The sequence below is a fragment of the Podarcis pityusensis genome (assembly GCF_964106645.2).
Source record: "Podarcis pityusensis genome assembly, chromosome: 3".
In the NCBI taxonomy this organism is placed as follows: Eukaryota; Metazoa; Chordata; class Lepidosauria; order Squamata; family Lacertidae; genus Podarcis; species Podarcis pityusensis.
Genome location: NC_138026.1, coordinates 78,616,912 through 78,641,475, shown reverse-complemented (window position 1 = coordinate 78,641,475; position 24,564 = coordinate 78,616,912). Strand labels below are relative to the sequence as shown.

The window sequence follows — 24,564 nt, the reverse complement described above, 5'->3', positions numbered from 1 at the left end:
CAGAATATACAGTGTAAATTATTACATTAGTAAAATCCCCGTTTTCCATTCTGTATGTATCTCATTCTGTTATTGTGACTTTCCTCCACCACAGCACGACATCCGCTGATATATCTTGAACTTGTCATTGTGTTATATATATTAGTTACTTTGGCCCTCAGAACAATCTTACAATAATTTTTTCCACTCGTTTACGAACTTAGTCCATGCATATCAATAAACCTGTTTTGGAACGATGTCTTTCATATATTCTTCTAAGCAGTTTCATTCCTTCTTAAGTTTTTGATTCGATTGAAGTCTAATGGCTGCTGTCATTTTAGGCAACTCTATGAATTCAAAGCTATGGTTTCCCCAGTAGTGATGCATGGAAGTGAGAGCTGGACCATAAAGAAGGTTGATGATTTGATGATTCTGAATTATGGTGCTGGAGGAGACACTTGAGTCCCATGGACTGCAAGAAGATCAAACCTATCCATTCTGAAGGAAATCAGCCCTGAGTGCTCACTGGAAGGACAGATCATGAAGCTGAGGCCCCAATACTTTGGCCACCTCATGAAAAGAGAAGACTCCCTGGGAAAGACCCTGATGTTGGGAAAGACGGAGGGCACAAGGAGAAGGGGACGACAGAGGACGAGATGGCTGGACAGTGTTCTCGAAGCTACTAACATGAGTTTGACCAAACTACGGGAGGCAGTGGAAGACAGGAGTGCCTGGCGTGCTCTGGTCCATGGGGTCACGAAGAGTCGGACACGACTAAACAACAACAAATGAATTCACATAATTAGTTTAATCAATCCTCTATTGAGGGGACATTGTCTTTCCTCTTGCATCCCAGGAAAGGAAGAGAGAATCTGCCAGTTTTAGCACTAAAATGGTCTATAGGGATTTTTTTCTTGATTAAGTAGTTTGGAGCAAATGAAAATTAGAAGCTGATTTAGACTGTGCAAAGATACGTAGAAAGGTAGGCATGTCTGCTGGGCATTCAGTATCCAGTCCACTATCTGCACACCTTTCAATACTCATCACAAACTGCTCACTCTTAATCTATTATGGCTCATCAAACTCCTTGTATCACCACAGAATTATGTCCAACAGTTTTGAACAATGTTAGTTACTCATAAATACACACACTTCAAGAAAACGAACTGAGTACAGAGAGCAAATGAAGGGAAATATAAAAATACTGCAAGAGACTTTGTAGGATAGAACAATTACATGCACTTAATCCTAATAGGATAAAAGGTTAAGCACAGTATTGCTTGACCCCTTCAGCGACTGACATTCATGCCATATTATTGTTAGCGTTGCATGTTAAGCAAGCAAATTTTCAATCAACTTGTGTTGGCTTTACCACAGACCCAGATGTTAGGCGGACTCCTTTGTTCATAAGGTTCTCATTATTAACTCAAACCAAGCTGAATATTTGACTGAAGGAAAGGACCATATCATTGTTTTCAGATTTCATTCTATGACTTAACTGAACTACATCTGCCAGCTTTTGAAATACCAAGTACTTCTTGGCGCCAGTACTGGCGCCTCAATCTGTGACTACCAGCCTAAATGCTTCAGCTTGGGGAAGTTTAGTAACCATGAAAATAACTTAGCAAAAGCTTAAGTTGTGATTAAAAGTTACTCAGAAATTGATGGTGCACACCAACATTTGCCCTGTGCGTAATTTCTTCCACAAAATAGAGCAAATGGAATTCACAATTAAAACAGGTAGGCTAGAAAAGTCAGAAAGATGTTTTTATGATTTATGAAGTCTGCAATATACTTGAAACCATATTTATTTAATAGGTAAGCTGGCACTATACAGCTCCATTCCATCTGCTTTAAATCTATTATAAGGACTTAGGAGGCATGAAGAACACTGCAAGTATAAATATAGCTCCACTTTTCACCTTTTTGCAAAGCCATCCTTTAATGTAAATAGGGAAGGAGGAATTACAGCCACCCCAAAAGATGTCTCCTGATATAAAACTTTCAAGGTTGTGCTACCAGTAAGTCTTCAGAAAGTATTATTGCAAAACACAATGCACTTTATAAGGAAAATGAGAATTTGAGTTTAAAAAAAGAAAAGTGCTCATAGTTAAAGCCACCAAGTGTTTAAACTGCAGTGATACTTCTTGTAAACTGGAATCAACAATCCTTTTTTTTAAACAGGCAGGAGAGAAGAGTATTTAACATTCTAGAAACCTCTGCATAGCAGAATGAAGTGCCTAAACTCTCATTCAGTTCATTGAGGTCCACATAGGAAACATATGAGACCTTAGATTTCAATTTCAGGCTGTAGGCTGATACAGTATTCAGTCAGTTCTCCATACTGACAGACAGCAGAGGTATCAGTCACAAAGAACGCTGGCCATGATTTTCAATAGGAAAATATAAAGCCATTTCATGGAATAAAATCTATCTAATAAAAGTTTGTTTCATTTACCGTGCTGTATATCTTTCATGTCTAAATGAAGACTGGACATTAATATCCCAACTGCTTGCGATCGTTTGTTGCTTAATAACTTGACAACCTGCCAAAGAAAAGAAAATGTTGTTACTTCCCAGCAAGTTGCTTTTTCATGCCATATATCATAAACCCAGTACCCACAAACTATATTTTACTTGTTAAAGAGCCCCAAACTGTTTGATAAAATTACTGTAAATGATTAAATTCAAAGTACAGTGGAGCCTCCGGATGCGCACGTGGTGAAACCTGGAAGTATACACTTCTGGGTTTGCCAGATTCGTAACCCGAAAGTTACGTATCCAGAGCAGTACATAACTAAAGGGGCCACTGTATTTCTCACACCTTTTCAGCCTTTGCAAGGAGGAATCTTGCCCCACCCACCAATCCGGAAACATGTGCACTTTTAGCTTCATCTTTTCATCCATGTTAGAGCCTTTGTAAAATAGGCTGTCAGATATATTTGATTTTGCTTTCAAAACCACACAACTATTTCCAGATTAGCTGTAAGATAAAACTGTGGGAATATTTCTATAGTTGCTTTATTCAGCAGTATATATATAAAAAAGAAAATAACCATGCACATATTGGGATGCTCTAAGACCAATTCAAGGAAAAACAAAGAAACAAATACAGCATTTTAAAAAAGCAAGAATAATCACAGTGCGGAAGAAAGTTTCTTTGATCTTGGCAGGATAAGAATTAGCAACATATATTCCAGTTCAACACTTCCTTTCCCCGTTTTTAGATTAAAAAGTGTAATTTTTTAAAAAAGAAAGGTAGCTGTATTTAACTCACATTTATTAAAAAATACACACCAGAATCCAATGCCGTAAACCTTAATCTATCCAGTGGGTATCAGAAAGACACATTTCAACCATCAAAATTAAGAAGTGTTAGATCAAACAAGTCTTCTTTGGGAAGACTTAAGCATGTGGTTGAAATCAATGTGACAGAACTCTGCTTTGTCAGGCATAAGAGGTAGGCATATATAAAACTATTCTGTGTAACTTGAAGTACAGAGTCTAAAAAGAATATATGCACATTAATAATATGCTGGCTAAGAGAAAAAAATAAAGAGAAAAAGCTGACGCAAGGGAACGTGAAGTCAGGCCTAAAGGCGGAATTGGCAGTGGGAGATTCATGGTTGGATTTTCTGGGTCATTTTTTTTTTTTTTTTAAGGTATATGCAGCCATGGGAATGGATGTGGGGATGCAGATCAATATTGTACACATAAATAATTTAATCCTTTTCTTTTCCTGGTAACTTGGAGCAGGGTGCTGGGCAGAGAAGCTATTTCAACTATAGGACTCAATTATACAACTGCAAATGAAACATTTTAAGTTTGTTTTAAGTGCAATATACAATGTGACACTTGACGGCGATGGTGAGCCTTATGGAAAATCCAATGTATTTTTAAAAATGCTTTTTAAAAAAGGCATTTTCAAAATAGTTTATAGATGTGTGTAGATTCCACCCAGTAATCCACACTGAGGTTTCCGTGGCTATGTCTGCCTTTTAAAAATATGCAGACGATCCAGTCACAAACACTCACAGTTCTACCCTAAGGACCAAACTAGTATGAATGAAATTACACAGGTTTTAAATTATTTTTAACATTTTTTTTAAAAAAGCAGCTGAAGTGGAGCCATCTCAGGTGATGGATTACTGGGAGTGTAGAGGGAGTGTTTAAATTGTTCCACCCCCCACCCCCCGCTGTCATCCTGAGAAAAATCACCCCCCCCCCCGCTTACATTAGAAAGGAAGTCTTCACTGGTGTCAATTAACACATCTTACCTAATGAAAACAGCAGATTTAGGAATGGAAGATTTTCATCAGCAGGAGCAGCCTGTACTATGTACCTGAGGCAAAATGGGAATGTGCCACTCCCCGCTTCCCACCCACTGTGCCTCCCCCAAACTTCTGCTGCCACCAGAATCACCCCCTCACAGAAACTGGCAAGAACCAGGATGCTCCTCAAGGCACTGCTACTCATCTTCTCTGCCTCAGAGTGGGGGAGATGAGTGGCAATGCTACATGCAGGAATGCCTCTCTCTCACTGAACTTGGCCAGAGCTTGGGTGTTGTGCATGGTGGTGGTGCATGTCTTCTCTGCCCCAGGAGCAAGGAAGATGAGCAGCAGCACTACAAAATGCTTCCCTCTTGCCAGACAGAGGGGAACATTCCGGCAGCAGTGGAAGCGGCAGGGTGCTGCCTCTTGCGCTTCTGTCACCTGAGGCGAGTGCTTCACCCCACCTCATTGATGGGCCAGCTTTGTTCACCAGGCTTGTGGCAGAGAGCAGGAGTTAGACTTTCCCTCGCTGCTCCCTGAAGATCTGATACTGCTCAAGCTCCCCAAGGCTGGTATTTATACTTAAAAAAAAAAAAAAAAAAAAGCACATGATAATTACATTCCTGACTTGAGTCCCACTGAAATTTACTGTTTAACAGTCACTTGAAATTCACAGCTTCCAAGGGGCACAATTACTACACACTGGTCATGTTCAGACAAAATGCTGACCATAAACCAAAGTTAGGTAAATTAATCTGCAAATGAAGCACACAGCTGAAGCACTTCCAGCTTTGCTCCTCTACCCTTGAGGGGGAAACAAACCACAGAGTGGCTGATTTAGCATTATATTCAAACCAGTGCTTGTGGTTTATTTCTCCAACACTAGGAGTGGGGAACCTCCAGCCCACAGGTCTAGTTTAGCCTGCCAGGCATCAAGATTTGGCCTCCAGACTTAGATGATCCAGTTTCCCAGCCCTGTCCTAAACAAACCACAACTGGGAAGCCAAGGTTTGTTCCTCAGCAAAAATGCTGGAGAATCACACTTTTGCAAATATTAACATTCAATTTTGCCTCTAGATTTCACCTCAAAACATTTTCTTTCAAGTACTTAGAAAAATAACGGGATTGTTTGTTGGGATTTAAAAATCTTTAGTAACGTATCTATTTGTTGAAAGTGACATACTTCTCAATTCAATGCTATGGTTACATGGGACTATTCACAATACCATATGCATAAAATGCTTTCTGGAAGAAGAAAAGAGAGAGAGCAGGCAACTGTTAAGAGATACTGAGATCAGGTAGTTGGAAAGCCCCTTAATGCCAACATCATCCATTAGAGAAAGCTAAATTATAATCTTATTTGTTGGGTAAGTGCTTTTTTGTGAATTGCCTTTAGAGAATGAATTGTGAATATGTTGCACAAAATCTTTGTCTAGGAGGTGGAAGGTGCTGACCAACACAGGAGATCACCCACTTACAGGAAATGAATTCACAGACAAGACATTTCTAACATTTAAATGGTGCAGCCAACCATGACTAAACAAGTACCAAAAGGAGTTTGTAAGCAGCAGTGTAACAATGACTTTTTCCATTAAGAGTTCAAAAGCTGTGTTAAGTGAGTGAATGTTATGCTGTGTCTGGTGTCCATTATAATGCTTATGATATCCACAGAAGACTTAATTGTGTGGGTGTGGATGCATGTGTCATCCTAGAATTGCTACCATTTGATTTCAAAAATTCCTGCATGCTGGGGTGGTACATCCTATGCAGGAACCTGCAGGCAATGAGGAACAATCACACTAGCACTTGAGAGCCAAGTCATTGATTGGCAGCTTGACTGAGTTTAGTATTTTGCATCTACAGCCTACTGTAATGCATGTATGCAGGAGCACAAGCTGTGAAGTGAAGCTAACAACCGTGATATGCTACTCCATGTGATGAAGGGGTCTGAGAGTTTCTGCGGAGCTTGAAAACTGGGGTGGTACTTGAAGAAAAAGGCATAGATAAAGAGAATATATTAAAACAAATATGTCAGAAACATGCAAGTGGAAGTGGGAAAAGTCCTTGGCAGATCTAGCTGGGCCCATTCAGTCTACAAAAACAAGATAAAAGCACACACATGTACTAACCAAATACATATTATTTTTACATTTCAGGTGAAAGTTCTAAACATTTCTTAGCCAATAGACAGAAAACATGTATTAGCTAAGAGTCATAGCTCAGTAGTGGAGCACTCACTTCGCATGGTTCAATCAAGGTTCAATCCCTTGCATCTCCTTCAAAGCAGGAAGGATCTCTGCCTGAGATGCAAGGGATCTGCTTATTGTCAGAAGAAAGAAAACTGGGAAAGAATGACCAAAAATCTGATATACAACAAGGCTTCCTCTTAGAATAGCAATATAATGATTACTTGACAAGCAAAGATAAGGCACTCTGCTGTTGCATCATTATAAACCATAGTTAAGCAAATACATAGCAAATACAGTGTGCAAATACATAGGGTGAAAATCACAGGTACTTTGTCCCCTCCCTGCTCCTGCCATGTGCCACATCCAAATCTGCACTCATGGCTGGTATCTCTTCAACAAAGCCAAACCAGAGAGTTGCGTCTAGCAGTACAGTGGCAACAGGAGTAGAAGAGAAATGAACCATAGGAAGCCTCAGGTTTGGGGGCAAAATGTGGTCCTCCAAACCTCTTTATCTAATCCGCAGTACTCTCCCTAGACTGTGACACCTCCCCATGTCAGCCCCCTCTTCCTAGGCCACATCTCTCACCATCCCTGCTTCACACCCTCCCTGAGTGCTCTTTCTTGACTGAAGGATGGAGAGGGAGAGGTGTGTGTGTTTGTGTGCAGAAACCTCCAGTTTTCGGTTTACAAAAGTAAGCATCAACATCCATTGTTCCACCCACTTTTTGCCTCTGGCCCTGCCCACCACTGACATGCTGCCCTTGAAAGGTTCCCCACGACAGAGTGTGGGCTTCAGGCTGAAAGACATTCCCACTCCCTGGTTTGGAATGAAGTGCAAGCCAGGCGAGTCTCTTCCTTTTATGTATCTGTCACAGCTGCATCTGTCTAACACCTAAGCAGGAAAAGCAAATAGTATCCCAGACCCCCAAGTTAATGTGCATAGTACTCAAGACCAAGTTATTTTGGTACTTGAGACCAAAAGATCCCACAAATGCCTCCTACCTTTACGACAATAAAGATACAATAACAATACATTAAATAGCTAACATCATGTGCCCTTCCATGATACCATATGCCCTTTCATGATACCATGGCTGGTATCTCTTCAACAAAGCCAAACCATAGAGTTGCGTCTGGAGTACAGTGGCAACAGGAGTAGAAGAGAAATGAACCAGGGATAGAAAGCCTCAGGTTTGGGGGCAAAATGTGGTCAAATTAGCTGCCTGAGATGCCTCACGCTGTCTAATGGTAGGGCCAGCCCTGGTTTTCATCCAGATGGGGACAGTGTCAGGATAGTTGGGGGTCAATTTAAAAAAACTGTGCACATCAAACTATATGTTTATTTCTAGTTTGGTGCCCACCAAGATCCATAAATCTAATGAATAGGGAACGTGTGACAATTGTCTTTATTTGGTCGCCAGCACATATAAAGTTAAATATTCACCAAAATAAAAATAAATGCTGAATGAATTCAATAGTATCATATTTCCTCCAGCACGGTGGCTGCAACAATACATGGCTAATTCATAAAATATGAATATTAGCATAAAGGCCTAAAGCAGTTCCCACAATTAGAAATAAAATAAACCCATTAACTGCAGCCATGTAAGCCTACAGGCTACAGACTAGTGACGCCATTAAGCAGAGAAACTACAAAAGTTTGCTAATCAAATCTCTAAGAGATCAAACAATTTCAGACACAATAGAAATCTCCCCTTTTTTAGTTTAGAGTTTGGAACTGCACTTTAAAAATAACTTTTAAAAATATAAAGGAAGCTAACGATACTATCAGCATGCTAACGTCTATGACCAAGTTCCTAACTGTTGAGTGGCCTGTATTGTTGATCAGTAAACAGTGACATGCCAAATTTGTTCCTGTATAGATAACACAAGCAAAAAGAGTCAGATATTTAATGAAAGGCAATGCAATACAGATGTCAGATAATTAAATACTTGGAGCAAAAGAAAAAGAAAAAAAGAAAAGCCTCTTCCCCCAAAATAGTATCTACCTCATGCAGAATTTGTTTTGCAAAAGTTCTACTTTCTGGAACAAATTTAATTGCTGATATTAACAATGTCTCAAAGTTGTTACTCATTACAACTGGCCAAATTACTAGTTGACACTAGTAAAATGAGCCAGAGGTTTTCAACTCAACAGTACAATAGTAATTACTAAATGACAAATGTAATGTCTCTTTTTAAGACTGTAAAACTAGGCCAAGTAGGTATTACTTAGCTATGGCAGCTCTTCTCCCAGATGTTAATCCCATAGTTTAGCAACAATGTTTTATTCAAAAGTGGTAACAGAAGAAAATGCAATAGAAATGCCATGTGACTTCCTATACAGATTAGAAATGGTGCCAAGAATGAATGTTACTGCTACTATGGTACTAAAGGCATTTTTCTTTCAGTGATTATGCAGGGTGTCATGGGCTGGTTTATTTTGATTTTGAACCTGGTGCTTTTACCTCTATAAATCAGAATATTTTTTTCTAGGAGAAAAGAGTGTAATTTGCAAATAACAGAATTTTTGTATTCCTACAAATATAACTAAAATATAGGCCTAAAAATAACAGAGAGCACATAACTGAAGATGAAGCTTTGAAGAGACACTACCTAAACATCAGCAAGGACTTTCTGAGAGTATGAGCTGTTTGACAGTGGAACAGCCTCTCTCGGGAGGTTGTAGACTCTCCTTCCTTGGAGGCTTTTAAGCAGAGGTTGGGTGGCCATCTGTCATGGATGCTTTAGCTGAGATTCCTGCATTGCAGGGGGTTGGACAGGATGACCCTTGGGGTCCCTTCCAACTCTACAATTCTGTGATACCTACTAAAATAAATATGTTGACAGTGAGTCTCTCTCCCTCTCTTCTTTCACACTACTCAGGAGTGGGTGGCTGTATGAATACTGTCCCCTCCTGTCTGCAGGAGTCCTGGATGTTAGCCCCTCAGAACTCTTTCTCTCTCACTATTACTATTTATTTATAATGGCTGAGCTCTGGGCCCACCAGAGTTCAGGCAGGGACAGTCTGAGATGGCTGAAGGGCCTTCAGCATCACGATTCGGCCTTGGCTGCTGGCCAGAGGAAGGGGTTAACCCAGAGGTCTTGGAATGCCCTCTGGGAGTCATTAGAGAAGAAACTTAAATGCTGATTTCTGATCCTCCTCATCCTCCTTATTTATTAAATTTCTATAAACAAGAACCCTGATTAAACAGGAACCCTGTTACAGTCGCTTCCAACATTTGGGGAGAGGGGGAGTAGAAACCATGCAGTAAGATGGCAGCCTCCTGGTCTCTTCATGAAGGTTAAGAGACTGCCATGCTTTCCCTCTTCCTACTTTTTAAAGGCCTACTTTTCACAAAGCTAGTGCTCTTATTGTATGGAGTCCCAACATGTGAATTGCTGCTCATGTGGAGGGGTTCCTTTTTAGGCATCTATGTGGGGGCATGGTCAGGGACATGAAGACAGGTATAGTGTCAGCAGCATAGCCCAACTTCTGTACACTCCCCACTTTAAGGCTAATTTATGGAATGGGATGAATTCTAACAAACGTTGTAAATTTCCAAAATAAATTATATAATTCCTCAATTTTTACTGTCTAGTACTTTCACCCGGTATGGGGGGAAGGAAGCCATGCAACCCCAGAGCTTGTCTGAATAAGCTCTGAGAGACTTTATCCCATCCAACATACAAGCAGGAGCTTCTGCTCACACAAATGAATATTCACTGACACATTTAGGTGACTGTCAACATTCATGACCTGAATTTCTGTAGTCTGAGAGACCTAAAACCCTACAGTAATAAAATTAGAAATGCAGTCATCTGTGTCATATGTCTCCAATCAGCCATGACAGTCCTGGTATTCTGGTCCCTGCCCCAGGTACTATACTATACTATCCCTATTTTTTATTTGTTGGGATGCCTAAATTTTGCAAGTGTGAGTTGCCGGTTTGACATTCTTCAGGGTTCAGTCTCCTTCCCCATGTATACGATTAAATCTCTGCATGGGTGGGGGAAGGGGAAAAGATGGCTCTAGACTCTCCAACATATATACGTAAATTCATACTAACATTTAAGGCTTCATATAGTGCATAGTGGAGCCTGGTGAAGCTCGTTTTGAATGACTGATACGAGATTGTGTGACATTTTGTTTTTCTAGCATATCTTTAACAAAAGAACGAACACCTACATGGTTTTTAAAGCAGCACAGGACAAGCTGTTGTAGAGTAAATAAATACAGCAAAAAGCAGACATAGTGGTGCTTCCTGCCATTTGTAATGGGGGAGCTTAAGAAGTGTTACTTACTTGCTATGGGAATGGGGGTGTTATAAGCACGTTCCTATTTTCATCTGTAACATGTTGGAGGGTCTGGAATATATGACCACTGGCTTTAGAAATTCTTTATTTAAAAATAGCATTCCTGCCAATTGCACTAGGTTTCCAAGCTAGGAAAAGCACATTCTCATACTCATTTCAATTTTCTTTATTGTTATCCATTATCCTCTTCTGATGTCCTTTCAGGTGCAAAGAGTGTGTAGCTGAACTTTGCAACAGAACCTTCCCATCTTATGTCATGACAAACATCTTTTCTTTTAATATGAAATATAACTTCCACATAACCGACTAATGCTGCCTATATGTGTCAGAACCAGAGCCATGTTAAGAAAAGTGAAAACACCCCTAGCGTAAGTTTCAATTTCTCTTGCTACTCATTCCCCCAATAAATCCTAATATTCTATTTTCTAAATCAAAGTCTTTAAACTGTAAGCAACCTTTCATTTTGTTTTTATCATTAGAAGATTCAACTGGCTGGGTGGAACAAATACAATTACATGAGCTGCTTTACAGAACTAATCCCTGTTTAATATATTTGCTATAGCTTAATACCCCTTTGTATGACATTGGATGAAAAATTTATCAGATTGTTTAGATTCACATACACAGTAATATGTAAAAACAATAAATAACACATTCTCCAACTGGAGACAGAACAATAGATTAAACATTTCTCTCATTAGAAAGAATCACAGAATCCTCAGTTTTAAAAAGTGCTGAAGAGAAGCGAAGGGATGTTTAAACTGGCCAAAAAGGAAGAAGCCTTTCCTGAAATACCACTTTTTGACTACATTTAGCTTATTGTTTCATGGAACTAACAGCCTTTTGTGACAGAATAGGCTCATAGATTTATAAAGAAAGGTGGATCCTTACAGATGAGTTTTTAAAAGCCTGATGCAGCACAAAAAAGAAAGCAGTGAAGCCTAAAGCCAGAGCTCTGTGGGGCTTGGATGCACACATGGATGTTTTAGACATTACTGCCCCCACCTGAGCACTGCTGAAAAGTTTTAGTGCTGCTTCCACTAATAAGCGTAAACATTCAAATCCTTTCTATTCCAGGTATGACTGAGCTATGATCCTCATATAATATTCATAGAACCATCCAATGTGCATGGAAGCTCATGAATGCCAGCACAGCCACTGTTGGGTTATGTCAGCTCTAGCATGCGTAAGCTCCATGTAGTTGCAGAGAGCTGCTAAATGCTTACAGTTTCACATAAAGCACCTGCAGAGGGACGAGCTTTTCAGAAGTGCTTTCACTGGGACAGAGATGGGGTCTGAACAGAAACTCAAACTGTTGAACTTTAGGAGATATTCATGATGCAAATGCAGCACCCGTGGGCATCAACTTATGCACATGCAACAATGGCAAAGCGACGAAAAGGCAGAACAGTGTTTGAAGCTCCAATTGTTTTAGGCACATTTTGCGACAGGAAATTTCATTAGCGCAAGCAGTTTCGGAGCTCTGAGTGCAGTACTGCGCCTAAGATTTCAGATTCAAACTGCAGAGTGGAAGGAAAGGAGGCCCTTTTTCTGCCTCCCCACCTCCAGCTACTCTCTGAAGACTGGAGAAGAGACCCTCTTAAGAATATTAGGGGGGTGGGCAGGGGAAGGACTAGACCATGTGAAAAATGAACATAACAGTTTAGCTGCAGTTCGTTCATTTTCAGCTTTGTATTCTTGTTATAAAAAAGCACACCTAGACATTCCGTTGTTACGGCCATAAGCTAGATTTAAGGTACCATTTAGCTCCTAGCTTTCATATCTCAGTTTGCGTGACTAGGCACGACAGCCCCAGCCCCCAGGGAACGTGGGAAAGGAAATGAAGACTCTGACAACGTTATGGAATTAAAATTAGGCCCAACTTTATTAAACTTCTGAATGTAGGAAGACCTTGGCTTAGGCCTTGGGCGTGTATCCTTCCCAGTCCCCCAGCCGGGGAACTGGGGAACATCAGGGTAAATAGGATATGGGGGTGCTCTGCACGATGTAAGTGTAGGCAGGCAGCCGAGCCCATATTCCCACACGCAGGGTAGTTCACTGACAACCTTTCAGTGTATGGCCAGTGACACCAATTTATGTAACCCCTATAAGAGGGGACCCTGGAATCGCCGCCACGGGGGGGGGGGGGTTGAGTCACCACTTCACACCCACACACACAACCATTATAGGGAACAAAAGACTAAAGGATTCCACCCAAGGCCATAACTGCCAAAGTTGTAATGAATTGCTAAGGGGAAGACAAAACCTGCCAATGCAGGAAAAATTCTTCCCAGTCCTTCAACAGCAACCAGTCAAAGACCGTAGCAGCGCCTGCTAAACAGGAAGAAAAAGTTAACCTGTAAACAAGAAATATTAACAAAGGGAGGGTAGGGAGGGTGAATGTCCAGAGCCTGGCTAATAACAGCTCCTCCCCCTATTTATAATGGGGTCTGGCCCCACTTCCCAGGAAGCTGAGGCTGGGCGTGAACCTCTGAATAATACACTGAGAAGCAGGCCAGCCCCCCTCTACTAGCAAGTTCCTTGGGAACTGTAGCACCACACACGATCCCGCAAAAGGCACCCACAATATAGTGTGTGTGCTCATTCTAACACTGCTTCCTACATAGCACCACTTTTTCACATCAGCATGAAGGTACTGAGTGAAGTCAACCAGAGAGCTGGGTTGCAAAGTAATCAAAATGTTTATTATGCCAACCTCTCTGTTCCCCATCAGAAGTTGTAAATCAACGTCTAAAGCTGGTGTTGGGCAGGATAAGGGTGAACAGACTTTAATCTGCTTTACCATGGTCCCCAATCACACGAAAGGTTTTAATTGCATTCAGGTAACTTTCTGCTGACTTTTCCTGTTCAACATAGGAATATCATGGACTAAGTGAAGAGATTTGGGGAATGGGGCTTGTGTGCATGTCTGAAAGTTAACATGTTAAGGATTGCTCCATGGAGTCATCATCCAGTGAGTGGACCATGTGGTGCAGTTAGTGGACATGGGGAATAGAGTCTTTTCAGCCACGGAATGCTATTCAATTAGCCATCCAGCTGGCTCTATCACTGCTTGCATTGCAATGGGCAGTGATAGTTTGCTTATTTCAGAAGTCTCTCAGTGAAAATACCAGCTTGTTTATTTTTATGTTTGTAAATGAATGGCATTTTCATACCCAAGTAGCATGAGAAGAGTGTTTTGCTCCTTTTGCCTTGCACAGGATGCAACAGGGGGATTTTCTACCTGGTCACAGCTTAAACCTATCCCCAGTAGTAGCTCTTACCTTATGGGTAGTATGTGTTTTGTATGTATGTTTCTATTTCTAAGTTGGGCATTACTGCTATACTAATAGAGAAGAGGTGGGGGAAAGTAAGTCTTGGTTTCTCCCGACGTCCAGCATCTCTGCAGAGAACTGGCTTCCTGTACACATAGAATAGTCTTTAAAGAAGTGTGCATGTGGCGCATTTTAACTTTCTATGAACTACCTACACAGAACTGTATGATTTGGATGCAAAATTTCTATTCAGGCATTTTCAGGGTGAGGTTTCCAAATGGATGAAAACCAAGCAGTTCCTTGCTGACAGTTTCTGGCTATGGGTACATCCTTTCAAATGGTTTGTTTTTTTAAAAAAGTTAGATAATATTCTCCAAAGAATTGAAATCACTTAGAGCTGCAAGAGCCAATTTTTCAACAACAGTTGTGTTCCTAAGGAAGCAGTCCTCAAGTTACTTATGAGGGATGAAACAAATGACTATGAACATTAATTAGGCTTCCATCTATATACAACAAGTTCAGTTTGTCAAACTGTGGCCAATTTATAAATCCCTTTCTTGCAATGTTATCCAGGACTGGGGCGGATGAAGAATGTAAGGTCATTGTGATAAGCCATCTTATAAACAGCACTCACAGAAGAGTTAATGTTGCCAAACAATTAAAATGAAGATGATTTGAAAGCTATTTGGACACAACATCCTTGTTGAATTAATCTGCTGCTTCAGTTAGGGCTCCTTAGATTGCAAACAATTATGAAATTTAGAATAATTACGCCAACATTAAATCTTACTGATTTCAATGGAACTTAAGTACAAGTGTCTATATACAGGATCGTGGCCTTAACTTTCACTACAGTTCTCCTCTCAGAAACATTTATTTAGCTTGAGGAGAAAGTCCCACTTTATACTTAGAAGACAAAATCAAAACTAGGAAATGGTCCGGAAAACTATGGCTGGGTAAAGAAAAACAAAAGTTCACCAGTATAAGGATGTGGGTAAGAGAGTAAGCACAAGCGCTTTTGATTTTATAGTAGGTGCAGCTCACAAAGCTGAGTCAACAATGTGATGTAACATTACGGAAGCCCACAGGCGTTTAAGTTACATTAACAGTAGCATTTGTTCAGCGCTGTTTGTGATCACTAAAGTTATTATTATTTTTATTTCAGACATTTCTACACCAATTCATTATTTGCACTTTTATGGGGTCTACTAAAAACAACCCCTCCCCCAACGGGACTATAAAACAATTTAAAAAATTCATAACACTCAACATTGGCTTAAAATGCCTGCTGGAACAAGAAAGTAATAGTCATCTGCCTGTAGTTCAGCAGCTTGAACCTGGCTTGGTAACATATAGGCAGGCAGTGCAAGCTTTTAAGCACCAGAGTCATGAGTTGGTGACAGTCTGTCCCCATCAACAGACTAGCTGCATCATTTTGCACCAGCTGGAGGTTCTGGATCAGGCTCAGGGGTAGCCCCACATAGGATGTATTGTAATAATTAAGTTTAGAGGTTGCTAATACGTGAATCACCATAGTCAGGACATCCATATCCCATTATGGCTGTAGTTGGCACACCAGCTATAGCTGTTAATGGGTACTCTAGTTTGTCATAATTACCACTATTAATTGATATATGCTGAGCATCAATTGTCCTGTTACAGTAATGATCAGGCCTGGGTGTGCATAAGGTACTGCAAGCGTATTTTCTGTGACTGGATCTGTACATACAGCACATGTACCACATGTGGGTCTCAAAGGGAGTCCTAGTTAGGGGGGGGGGTCAAAGGTGGTAACAGTGATAAACATCAGAAGCATATGTGGGCAAAGGCAGAATCCTGCTACAGGAATGTGATATCTGCATTTTGGCCAGTATGCACGTGATCAGTTTCAAGATTATTATAAGTGGCTGCATTTGCATGCAACACTAAGCCAATCTTAATAAGCGATGCTATGCATGAGCTGCATGGGATGCACAGAGCTCCTTTGCAGCAGCTTCACTCCTCTTTTGATGATGCAGGCAGATGAACAAGCTGGATTGAGCACTTAATCATAGCTTCCCATTACATGTGAACCCATAAAATAAGGTTAATGATTCCAAACAAGCCAGGATATTAAGCCAACTTGAAATCATTTTCTGGTTTGTTTTGAAGCCATTAAACAGTTTCCAGGTTCACATATAATGAGAAGCTATTGTGCTGTGATGAATCCTGGATTGTTAAGCTGTTCATGTGAAGAGAAGAGCGAAGTGGCTGCAAAAGGTCTGTATGCACCAACATGCATATTTTGGCTTATTTTTCCCCTTCTCCAAAAGTGCAGATAAATGCCTCAGGCTTTGGTGTTCCTAAAGGTATGTTACCTATCTGATGTTCCAGGAAACTTATTTTAATACGTGTTGCTTGGAATCATGAAAGCAAAGATTGCTTATATGGCCACAGTGACACACACCTTAGTTTCTATTTTAGCTGTAAGCTGCTTTGAGTCCCTTTCAGGGAGAAGGGCAGGATAGCAATAAACAGCAGCAGCACTCAGGCCCTGCTTGTGGACTTCCACCTGGGGCACTGGGTTGGCCACCGTGAGAACAGGAAACTGGACTAGGTGACCTTTTGGTCTGATCCAGCAGGGCTATGCAATATATGTATGGCTATTCCGAATTTTGGATTTGTGGGCACCTACTGCAGCTTTTCTTTTGGCACAGCATACTGTTTATATATGAATTGCATATTTTGTATTTTTTAAAAAAGTTATATAACACTTTGAAATACGTTTTAAGCACTATAGAAATGGTTTAGGATAATAATAAATATTTGTATAAAGACTAATCTTGTTGCCCTCCACTACCTTTGAAAATACTGCTTAATGGAACAGGAAATACTACTTAAATGGAACAGGAAATTGGGTGGTATTCTACTAACTGTCCCATCAGCAGAAAAATTACCTCTAGCACACAACAGGATTTAGACCTCTCTGTTCACCCCTTGTGTGCCCCAAACTCTCCCTAGATTTGCTCAGGAGGGTTGGGAAGACCCCTAGAACAGACTTAAGGTATGCAGGGGTGGGAGGTGGGAAAGTCCTATTGTGCTAGCAGTAATCTTTGTCCTTACAGGACCGTGACTTAGTGCTATGTTGAATACAAGCAATATACAGTACTTTACTCATGCAATCATTTTAATACCTTGAATTCAGCTATCTCTGCTAGATTTGTTAGCTAGTTTATTAAAAGCATACATATCCCATCTTTCTGTCTTAGTATGAGGCACTCAAGGATGGTCACAAGTATCCTAGCCCTAAACTATTTAGGGCTTTAAAACAGGGCAGCACAAAATCCTCTCTCCTACCATTGCCAGATCTTTTAACCAAAACGAGGAAGGAATTCATGGACATTCTGAGATTGTGGCAAATGTTGTCTGTATTTCGGGTGTTGTATTGCTAACAAATTCCACTGTGAGGTGGGTCTGAGGCCTGGCTTCTCTTTAAAAATTCTGTCTTCAAGGCTAGACTTTACAAGCAAAGTGTGCCAAGCCACGAGTTGTTGTTCTTTGTAAGAAAAGAAGCCAGCCCTTTGTCCACCTTAGAAAGGAAATAGTATGTACTAAACTCTCCACCCTAAACACCCACTTTCCCCCTTGAACTTTGGGAAGTTTAACACACACCCTGGAAGACCCTTGAATATATGTTTAAATGGTTGCCTATTATCATTTTGTCCAGCCCTCCTGTAAAGGTGTGACTACAACTTCAAGCTGAACCCAGAAACAAGCAAGCAAACAAACAAAACCATTCCACAGAAGATTGTACAATAATGGAGTGACCTATTCTGAATAAATTACTCTAGTCAAAAAGCTTAATGGCTGAATTAAGCATCAGCTGAAGTTCTTTAAAGGCAGGCCTAAGTTAATATATTTTACACAATTTAAACATGTACAGTCAACACAATGGAAAAAGTATGATTGGTGCTCATCTAAAATGTAGATCTGCAATGGCATAATGGGGTCACTTGCTCTACCCTGGTCATGAGGAAGGAGAAGAAACTTTTTGGGAAAGTGCCTGGCTCCAGAAGGGGGCTATCAGTATGACATAGCCTTGTTCTTACCAGATCTTTCAGAGAACCCTTGGGAGAACTGCAATTGGTGGGAATGCATAATGCAGACCTGATGGCCAAGGAGACATTGGGGCATCTCACCCTTCTGTGTGTGGGTTGCAGAAATAGGAGAGGGTCTACAAAAAATGGACTACACTGACTGTGAAGTTGATTGACGACCTGCCGGTCCATTTGCCTGGATCCAGTGTGATGCAGGTGGTCTGGCTGAAAGGCTCAGGAGGTGGCGTTCTACCCAGTTCATGAGTGGGCCGACTCTTGTTGGAGGTCAAGGGATCTGGTGCCAATTGATATACGATTTCACACTGATGCTGTCAGACCACAAAAGGATGTGGAGAGACTGGTGTTGTAGAGGGAAGTGTTGTATGTCTAACTGGAACACCCAGAGTTCCAGCCAGCTGATGCTGTTTTGTGCCTCTGATGGGAACTACTTTGCCTGGATCGAGAGATTGGCACCTGTCGTAATTATTGTCTTGTGTAGATCCTGGAAGGGAGTGTCTTTCCTGCAGCTGGCATCTCTGCTCCACTATTTCATGGCTGCTTTGATTCTTATAGACACCTTGATATGCCGATGTCTGTTATGAGTGATCACCCACTGGTATGGTAGGAGAGTCTAATGAAGGGTCCTGGCATGATGTTTGGACCATGGAGTGATCTGTACAACCTGAGAATTTGAGCCATCACCTTGATATCCATCTTCTTTGAGGCAATGAGGAGCTCCTGGGGAGGGGAAAGATTTGAGTGGATGCTGCCTCTTGAAACCCCTAGAAATCCTCCTCCTCTGAGGATGATGGAGAGTGAAAAGCATGTGCATGATCAGGCTAATTAATATCAGATTCAGCCCCATTAGGGGAGACCAGGAGAACCATATTCTCTGTTACAGAACGCATGGGCTGGTTGCTTAAAGAAGCGGGAAACTCTGGTCTGATCACCTAATAGGTGCGCTCTCATTACAGTGGTACTTCGGGTTACATACGCTTCAGGTTACAGACTCTGCTAACCCAGAAATAGTGCTTCAGGTTAAGAACTTTGCTTCAGGATGAGAACAGAAATCGTGCTCTGGCGGTGTGGCGGCAGCGGGAGGCCCCATTAGCTAAAGTGGTGCTTCAGGTTAAAAACAGTTTCAGGTTAAGAACGGACCTCCGGAACGAATTAAGTACTTAACCTGAGGTACCACTGTATATCTTTATATCTTTGCTGTTTCTGGTTTTTGACTGCAGGCAGTGCCATATAGCTATCCAAATGTGTTGTTTTCTTTTAAGCCTTGCAAGCTACTAGGACGCCTCGTGAGCACGGTGGCACCATAGCCCAATCCTGTGACCCCATGATGCCAGGAAGAGATCTTGCAAGCACACGTATTTCTGTATAGAGCTCAAGATTATACAATGCAACATTTTATTTTTGATAAAAAGATCCAAAGACCAATCGCTAGCATTTCAAGTTTTTTTAAAAAATTAAATAATAATGCTATTGTTGTTCCTTTAGTCCTGTTATATCTGAAAATCAATAGCATGGTATTTTTTAAAGTGTTTTTTTTTAAGGTGGCATGGCTGGGAAAAGTCTTTTCTGAACTGCTGCCATCAGAGTTTACAGTACTGGATTAGGTGGACCAATGATCTGTAAGGTAGCTCCATATATTCATATTCTTTAATTGAATTCTGTTGGATTCTGTGTTTTGCAGAAAACATGTCCTTTTGCAGACCTTTAAGGGTATCCAGTTCAAATATATATATTAAAAAAACATAACTATAATAAAGTGCTTTCCATTGCAAAGAAAACAAACATTGCCCGACATTAGAAACCACAACCACTAATATTTCACCACAACTACTGCCTGCCTATTTAACCACCTTTTGCCAAACCCAACCCAGTAGCCATTATTTTATTGTTTGCAGAGGTTTGTTTTGCTAAATCTCATGATATGTTTTTTTTTGTTTTTTTAAGGTCAAACTTAACAACATACACACCCATCTACTTGAATACACAGCTATCCCATCATATATGGTCTGGCAAGATCTTCAGTGGAAGACAACAAGGGTTAGAACAGTTTTTGCCCAAACCATAAAGCTACTCAAAATAATATATTTAAGAAATCTGGGAAACAATACAGACTTCTGTATAACTGATACTCAGTATAAGTTATGCAGATCAACAAAGCAATGTCAAATGTCTGGTTGATGAAGATATCAAATGGATGCTCGTAACAGATTGAATTTCATCATAAAAACAGCCTTGTTTTGAAATACTATATTCTGATACCTACTGTTGGCTCTTCTGCTATTGGGGAAAAAAGTTTGTTCACTGGAACATGCTGAAATGAAAATAAGAATCCTTATAACTTGGGTTCGTAACTCTAACTCTAACTGGAAAAAGCATCAGTACTATAATCCAAGATGTCAGGGAACTGCCATCAGTGCCGGAGGGAGAGAGCAAAATCCAGAGGGATTCCAGAGAGCGTGCGGGGATTGGGAGAGGCAGCCCATCTTCTGGGGAAGAGAATCAGCGTAGCACCAGTGGAGAAGGGGGGCAGATGGGGGAAGTGGCGAGGCGGTCCCATGACTCCTTGCCGGGGACCAGCGGGGGGAGTAGAGGTCCTCCGCTGCCTACGCCCTCCTTGCGCAGAAGGCTTTCGCGCAGAGAGAGTAGGAGGAGACTAGGCGTCAAAGAGCTTCTTTGCTGGAAGAAGTTTAAGAAACGCCCACTGACGGATTCTGCCAGCGATTGAGACAGCCACGGGTGAGTGGCTGTCCGGGCAGAAAAGGTTCACTCAGGCAACCCAGCCAGGTGTTTGCACCGGCTTACGCACGAGCAACCCCTAGAACCACTACACAAGATGATGTCAAAATGTGCACCTTTTTTTGCCAAATTACACTGCAAAAATTAGGGTGCGCATTAGATTTGATGCCACATTTACATTTGCCAGCAAATAATATTTTTGTTTCAAGGTGGCAATCTTCAGTGGGAGTTAATAGCATGCATTAGTTGACTATAGTGCCCTGTCAGTTGCAGTTTACCTAGACCAGGGATGTCCAACAGGTCGATCACGATCTACTGGAAGATCCCTGGGAGGTTTTGGTAGATCGCAGTCAATTGCTGGGTCCCTTTCCATTAGTAAATTAGCACTGCCCCCTCTCCCTGCCCTCCATTGTTGCACGATATGCAGAACGGAAGACAGACTTAACTGAGTGAGGCTGTTTGTTTCCTCAGCGATCTGTTGGTGAGTGTCTATTCCCCTTCCACCCTAAAAGAAGCTCAACAGCTTTGTCCTGAACCCCCCCCAAACGGTGCTTTCCTTCCTAAATAAAGCTGAACAACTTTGACCTGAACCCCCCAAAAGGCAGTAGATCACTGGCAATTTTTAATTCTGTGAGTAGATCGCAGTCTCTTGGGACTTGGCCACCCCTGACCTAGACCATCAACATGTTTTGCAAAGAACAATAACAACAGGATTTTGCTTCAGATATGATTATTACAAAGTCAAATTATAAGGTCCAGTTTCAGTGCTAACCCAACACTATAGACAAGCCATGTAGTAGGATTTAGATGGTCTGTACAGAAATGCATGCAGACCAGCTCAGGCTCAACCCTCCAAGGCTCCAGAATGATAAGGTGGCTGACAGGGATACCTTATCTTGCACAAACATTTCTAGTGGGATCCACTTTACATATTCTCTAGCACTAAACAAAGCCTGAATGCAATACATTTCAATGCTGCTTAATCTGCGCAGCCATTATTTATACATCTATAACTTGTCCCCTTTATTTTCTTTAAAAGCAACCCTTCAGTCAGAAAGTTAGCAAGGCTAAAATTATCTAGCTTCCCAGATTTGTCACATACTATTCTATACAATAGCAAGTCATAATGAATGCTTATCATTTCCACTGATGCCTAACATTGATGACTGAGGTTTAGATTCCACCAAAAAAGGGAGGAATCTCCCCAATTCTCCATGTCGTCTCCTTCAGTCTAGAATCATAGAATTGTTCAGCTGGAAGGGATCCTGAGGACCATCTAGTCTAACCCCCTGCAATGCAGGAATATGCATCTGTTCCATACAGGGATAAAACCTGCAACCTTGGTGTTATTAGTACCATGCTCTAATCAACTGGGCTATCCTGTCCTTGCCGTGTCTTTTTTGTGTCCAGCAGCCTCCACATTTAACTTGCATTTTCTCTGTTCAGGCTACACAATTTATTAATTACTCTCCCCTGTATCCTATCCCTTCACTTCATACAGTGTACATCTTCTCCATGCAGTATATTTAAAGATGTCTGAAGGAAAGGGACTGGACAAATGTAGCACAGGTGTCATGCAGATATACCAACCAAGAGCTACTTACAGACAGATCTACTGAACATGCCTCCTCCCTCCTGGCAGGGGTGGCCAGTGTTTTCCTACAAAAGGATAGTTCACCAAAGAAAGATTGCAAGAGTGTACTCACTTGTTTGTTCTTTGTCTTTGTGATGGTGTCCGATATGGGTTTCTTCCTCTCTTTAACAGCTGTCTTAGAAAACAGTTCTTCAAATTCGTGATAATCTATGGAAGGCTCTTCAATTTTCTCCCACACAAGTGAAGTACTAGAATCTCTAAAGTTAAGCAAAAGACCTATGTAGGACAATGTCAGACTAAAGAATCACAAAATGGTAGAATAACGATAGATAATAAATAATTTAAGCTGCTAAAAGCAGCATTCTTTTTCTTCTAGTTAAACCTGGACTTCTCAAGATGAAATACTGAAATACTGAAGACCCCTATTTTCCATATTAAAGTAAGTTGCAAATTTTCTGTAAAACATACTTTTTAGTAGGGAACTGGTTTCATAGAGTAACAAAAATAGAGCTATGCAGGCCATAATTTAAGGAATATTAAGATTTCTATCTGAAGGTTTCTGATCAAAGTCACTATGTCAATAGTCAAGAAAGGTGAGAGGATCTGGAAAATAAGTATTTGCAGATTAACATTAAGTTTAATTAAGCTTAAAAGGCAAGCAAGGAGAAGAATGAAAAGAAAACACTTTCACAAAACCTAGCATGATGTTTACACAGGGCAATTTTTGGTTAACTAGAACTATTGCGAAGACTTCAAAATTTTGTCACAGACTTCATAAATCAGTGCACAGCTTATGCTGCCTTTGGTTCATATCTGAAATGGATTTGCACTGTGAGGACAGATTGTATTGTTTCTTTTCTCTTAATAAGAGTGATGTTAGCAGCACAATCTGAATCAACTAGCTCTTCTCTCCCTACTTGACTATTATTATTAGAAGGTAAGAGAAGTGGGGAAAGGGTATGATGCACAGAGTAGTGGACACAAGCAGAAATCAACACAAAGAACCTCAGTTTAGTTTTCCATTGCTCAGAGGAAAAATACATGAAAATAATTCCATGAAGCATTCTGAACTGCATCCCCACAGCCGCACCAGAGATGACAACGCACTGCAACAACAGCCTTTTTGATCCACATTACAGACTAGAAAACCTCTTCCACAGCCACTCTTCAATATCCCCAAATATTTCTCTTTGTGCCTGTATTTTCCTGATAGAACTCAGTCCTGGAACCTGTTTTCAATGCAGACAGAACCATAATAAAGTGTGTGCCTCCAAGTATGTGCATTATACTCTACTTTGAGGGTGGGGAACTTTTAACCCTCCTGAAATTGGTGGACTCAAACTCCCATCAGTATCAACAAACATGGTCCATGGTCAGGAATGATGGGAGTTATAGTACTTCATCATCTGGAGGGCCATAGGTTCCCTTATCCCTACCATAATACAAGAACTGTGGGGCTAGTTTATACATGTGACTGCAATTTTGTATTCCCACAATTTGTCCAGGTTGCTCATGCAACTGAATTACTCTCATACCTGTACTGGACCACTTCCTGACAACATGCTGATATATTTTTTTAAGTCTGCCATAATCACAGGAATGGCTGCAACCTGTGTGGCCATGTACATATGAAGAGATTTTCTCCATGAGGATACAGATAAATGTGCCAAATGATAGTACCAAGGGCATACAGTGGCATTTGCCACATGCGTATGACTTGGCCACCCAAGATAACATCTTTGAAAGCTCCATGAGAAAGTGCAATTTGCATTAAACATATATGTTATAGTTACATCTGATTCAGAATCGAAGATAATACACATTGCTGTCCTGGGAATTATTAGTGTTCGACCAAGCCAAATATGGTCTATGCCACTTGGTAACTTTTACTGTTAAAATGCACAGCAAAACACTTCTTCCTAACGTTCTCTCAAAGCACACAAAAACAAGCACAAAAAATTAAGCATTATAAAAGATGGTTTATCAGTATATAATGCCGGGCGGGGGGGAGGCAGGCAGTGACTTTGGGATGCTGGTATTTTTCAGTTCTTAATATAACATGGTCTGATTGCGTAAGTTACCAACCAAACATTTCTGGCGTGTTTGTTA

General features: G+C 40.9%; 1 protein-coding gene and 1 long non-coding RNA gene across 2 annotated transcripts in view; one reads left to right on the top strand and one right to left on the bottom strand.

The window, feature by feature from the left end:
• The window catches only part of FMN2 (formin 2), a 156,579-nt gene that overhangs the window by 81,497 nt on the left and 50,518 nt on the right, over positions 1–24,564 (bottom strand). The window contains exons 6-7 of the mRNA XM_080997603.1: positions 22,568–22,712; positions 2,438–2,525 (exon numbers count right to left, since the gene is read on the bottom strand). Coding sequence (XP_080853729.1) covers positions 2,438–2,525; positions 22,568–22,712 — 233 coding nt within the window. The remainder of the gene's footprint in view (positions 1–2,437; positions 2,526–22,567; positions 22,713–24,564) is intronic.
• LOC308472736 lies at positions 19,999–24,052 on the top strand. The gene is made up of 3 exons (XR_013983690.1): positions 19,999–20,162; positions 22,363–22,559; positions 22,832–24,052. It is a non-coding gene; the product is annotated as an uncharacterized lncRNA (long non-coding RNA).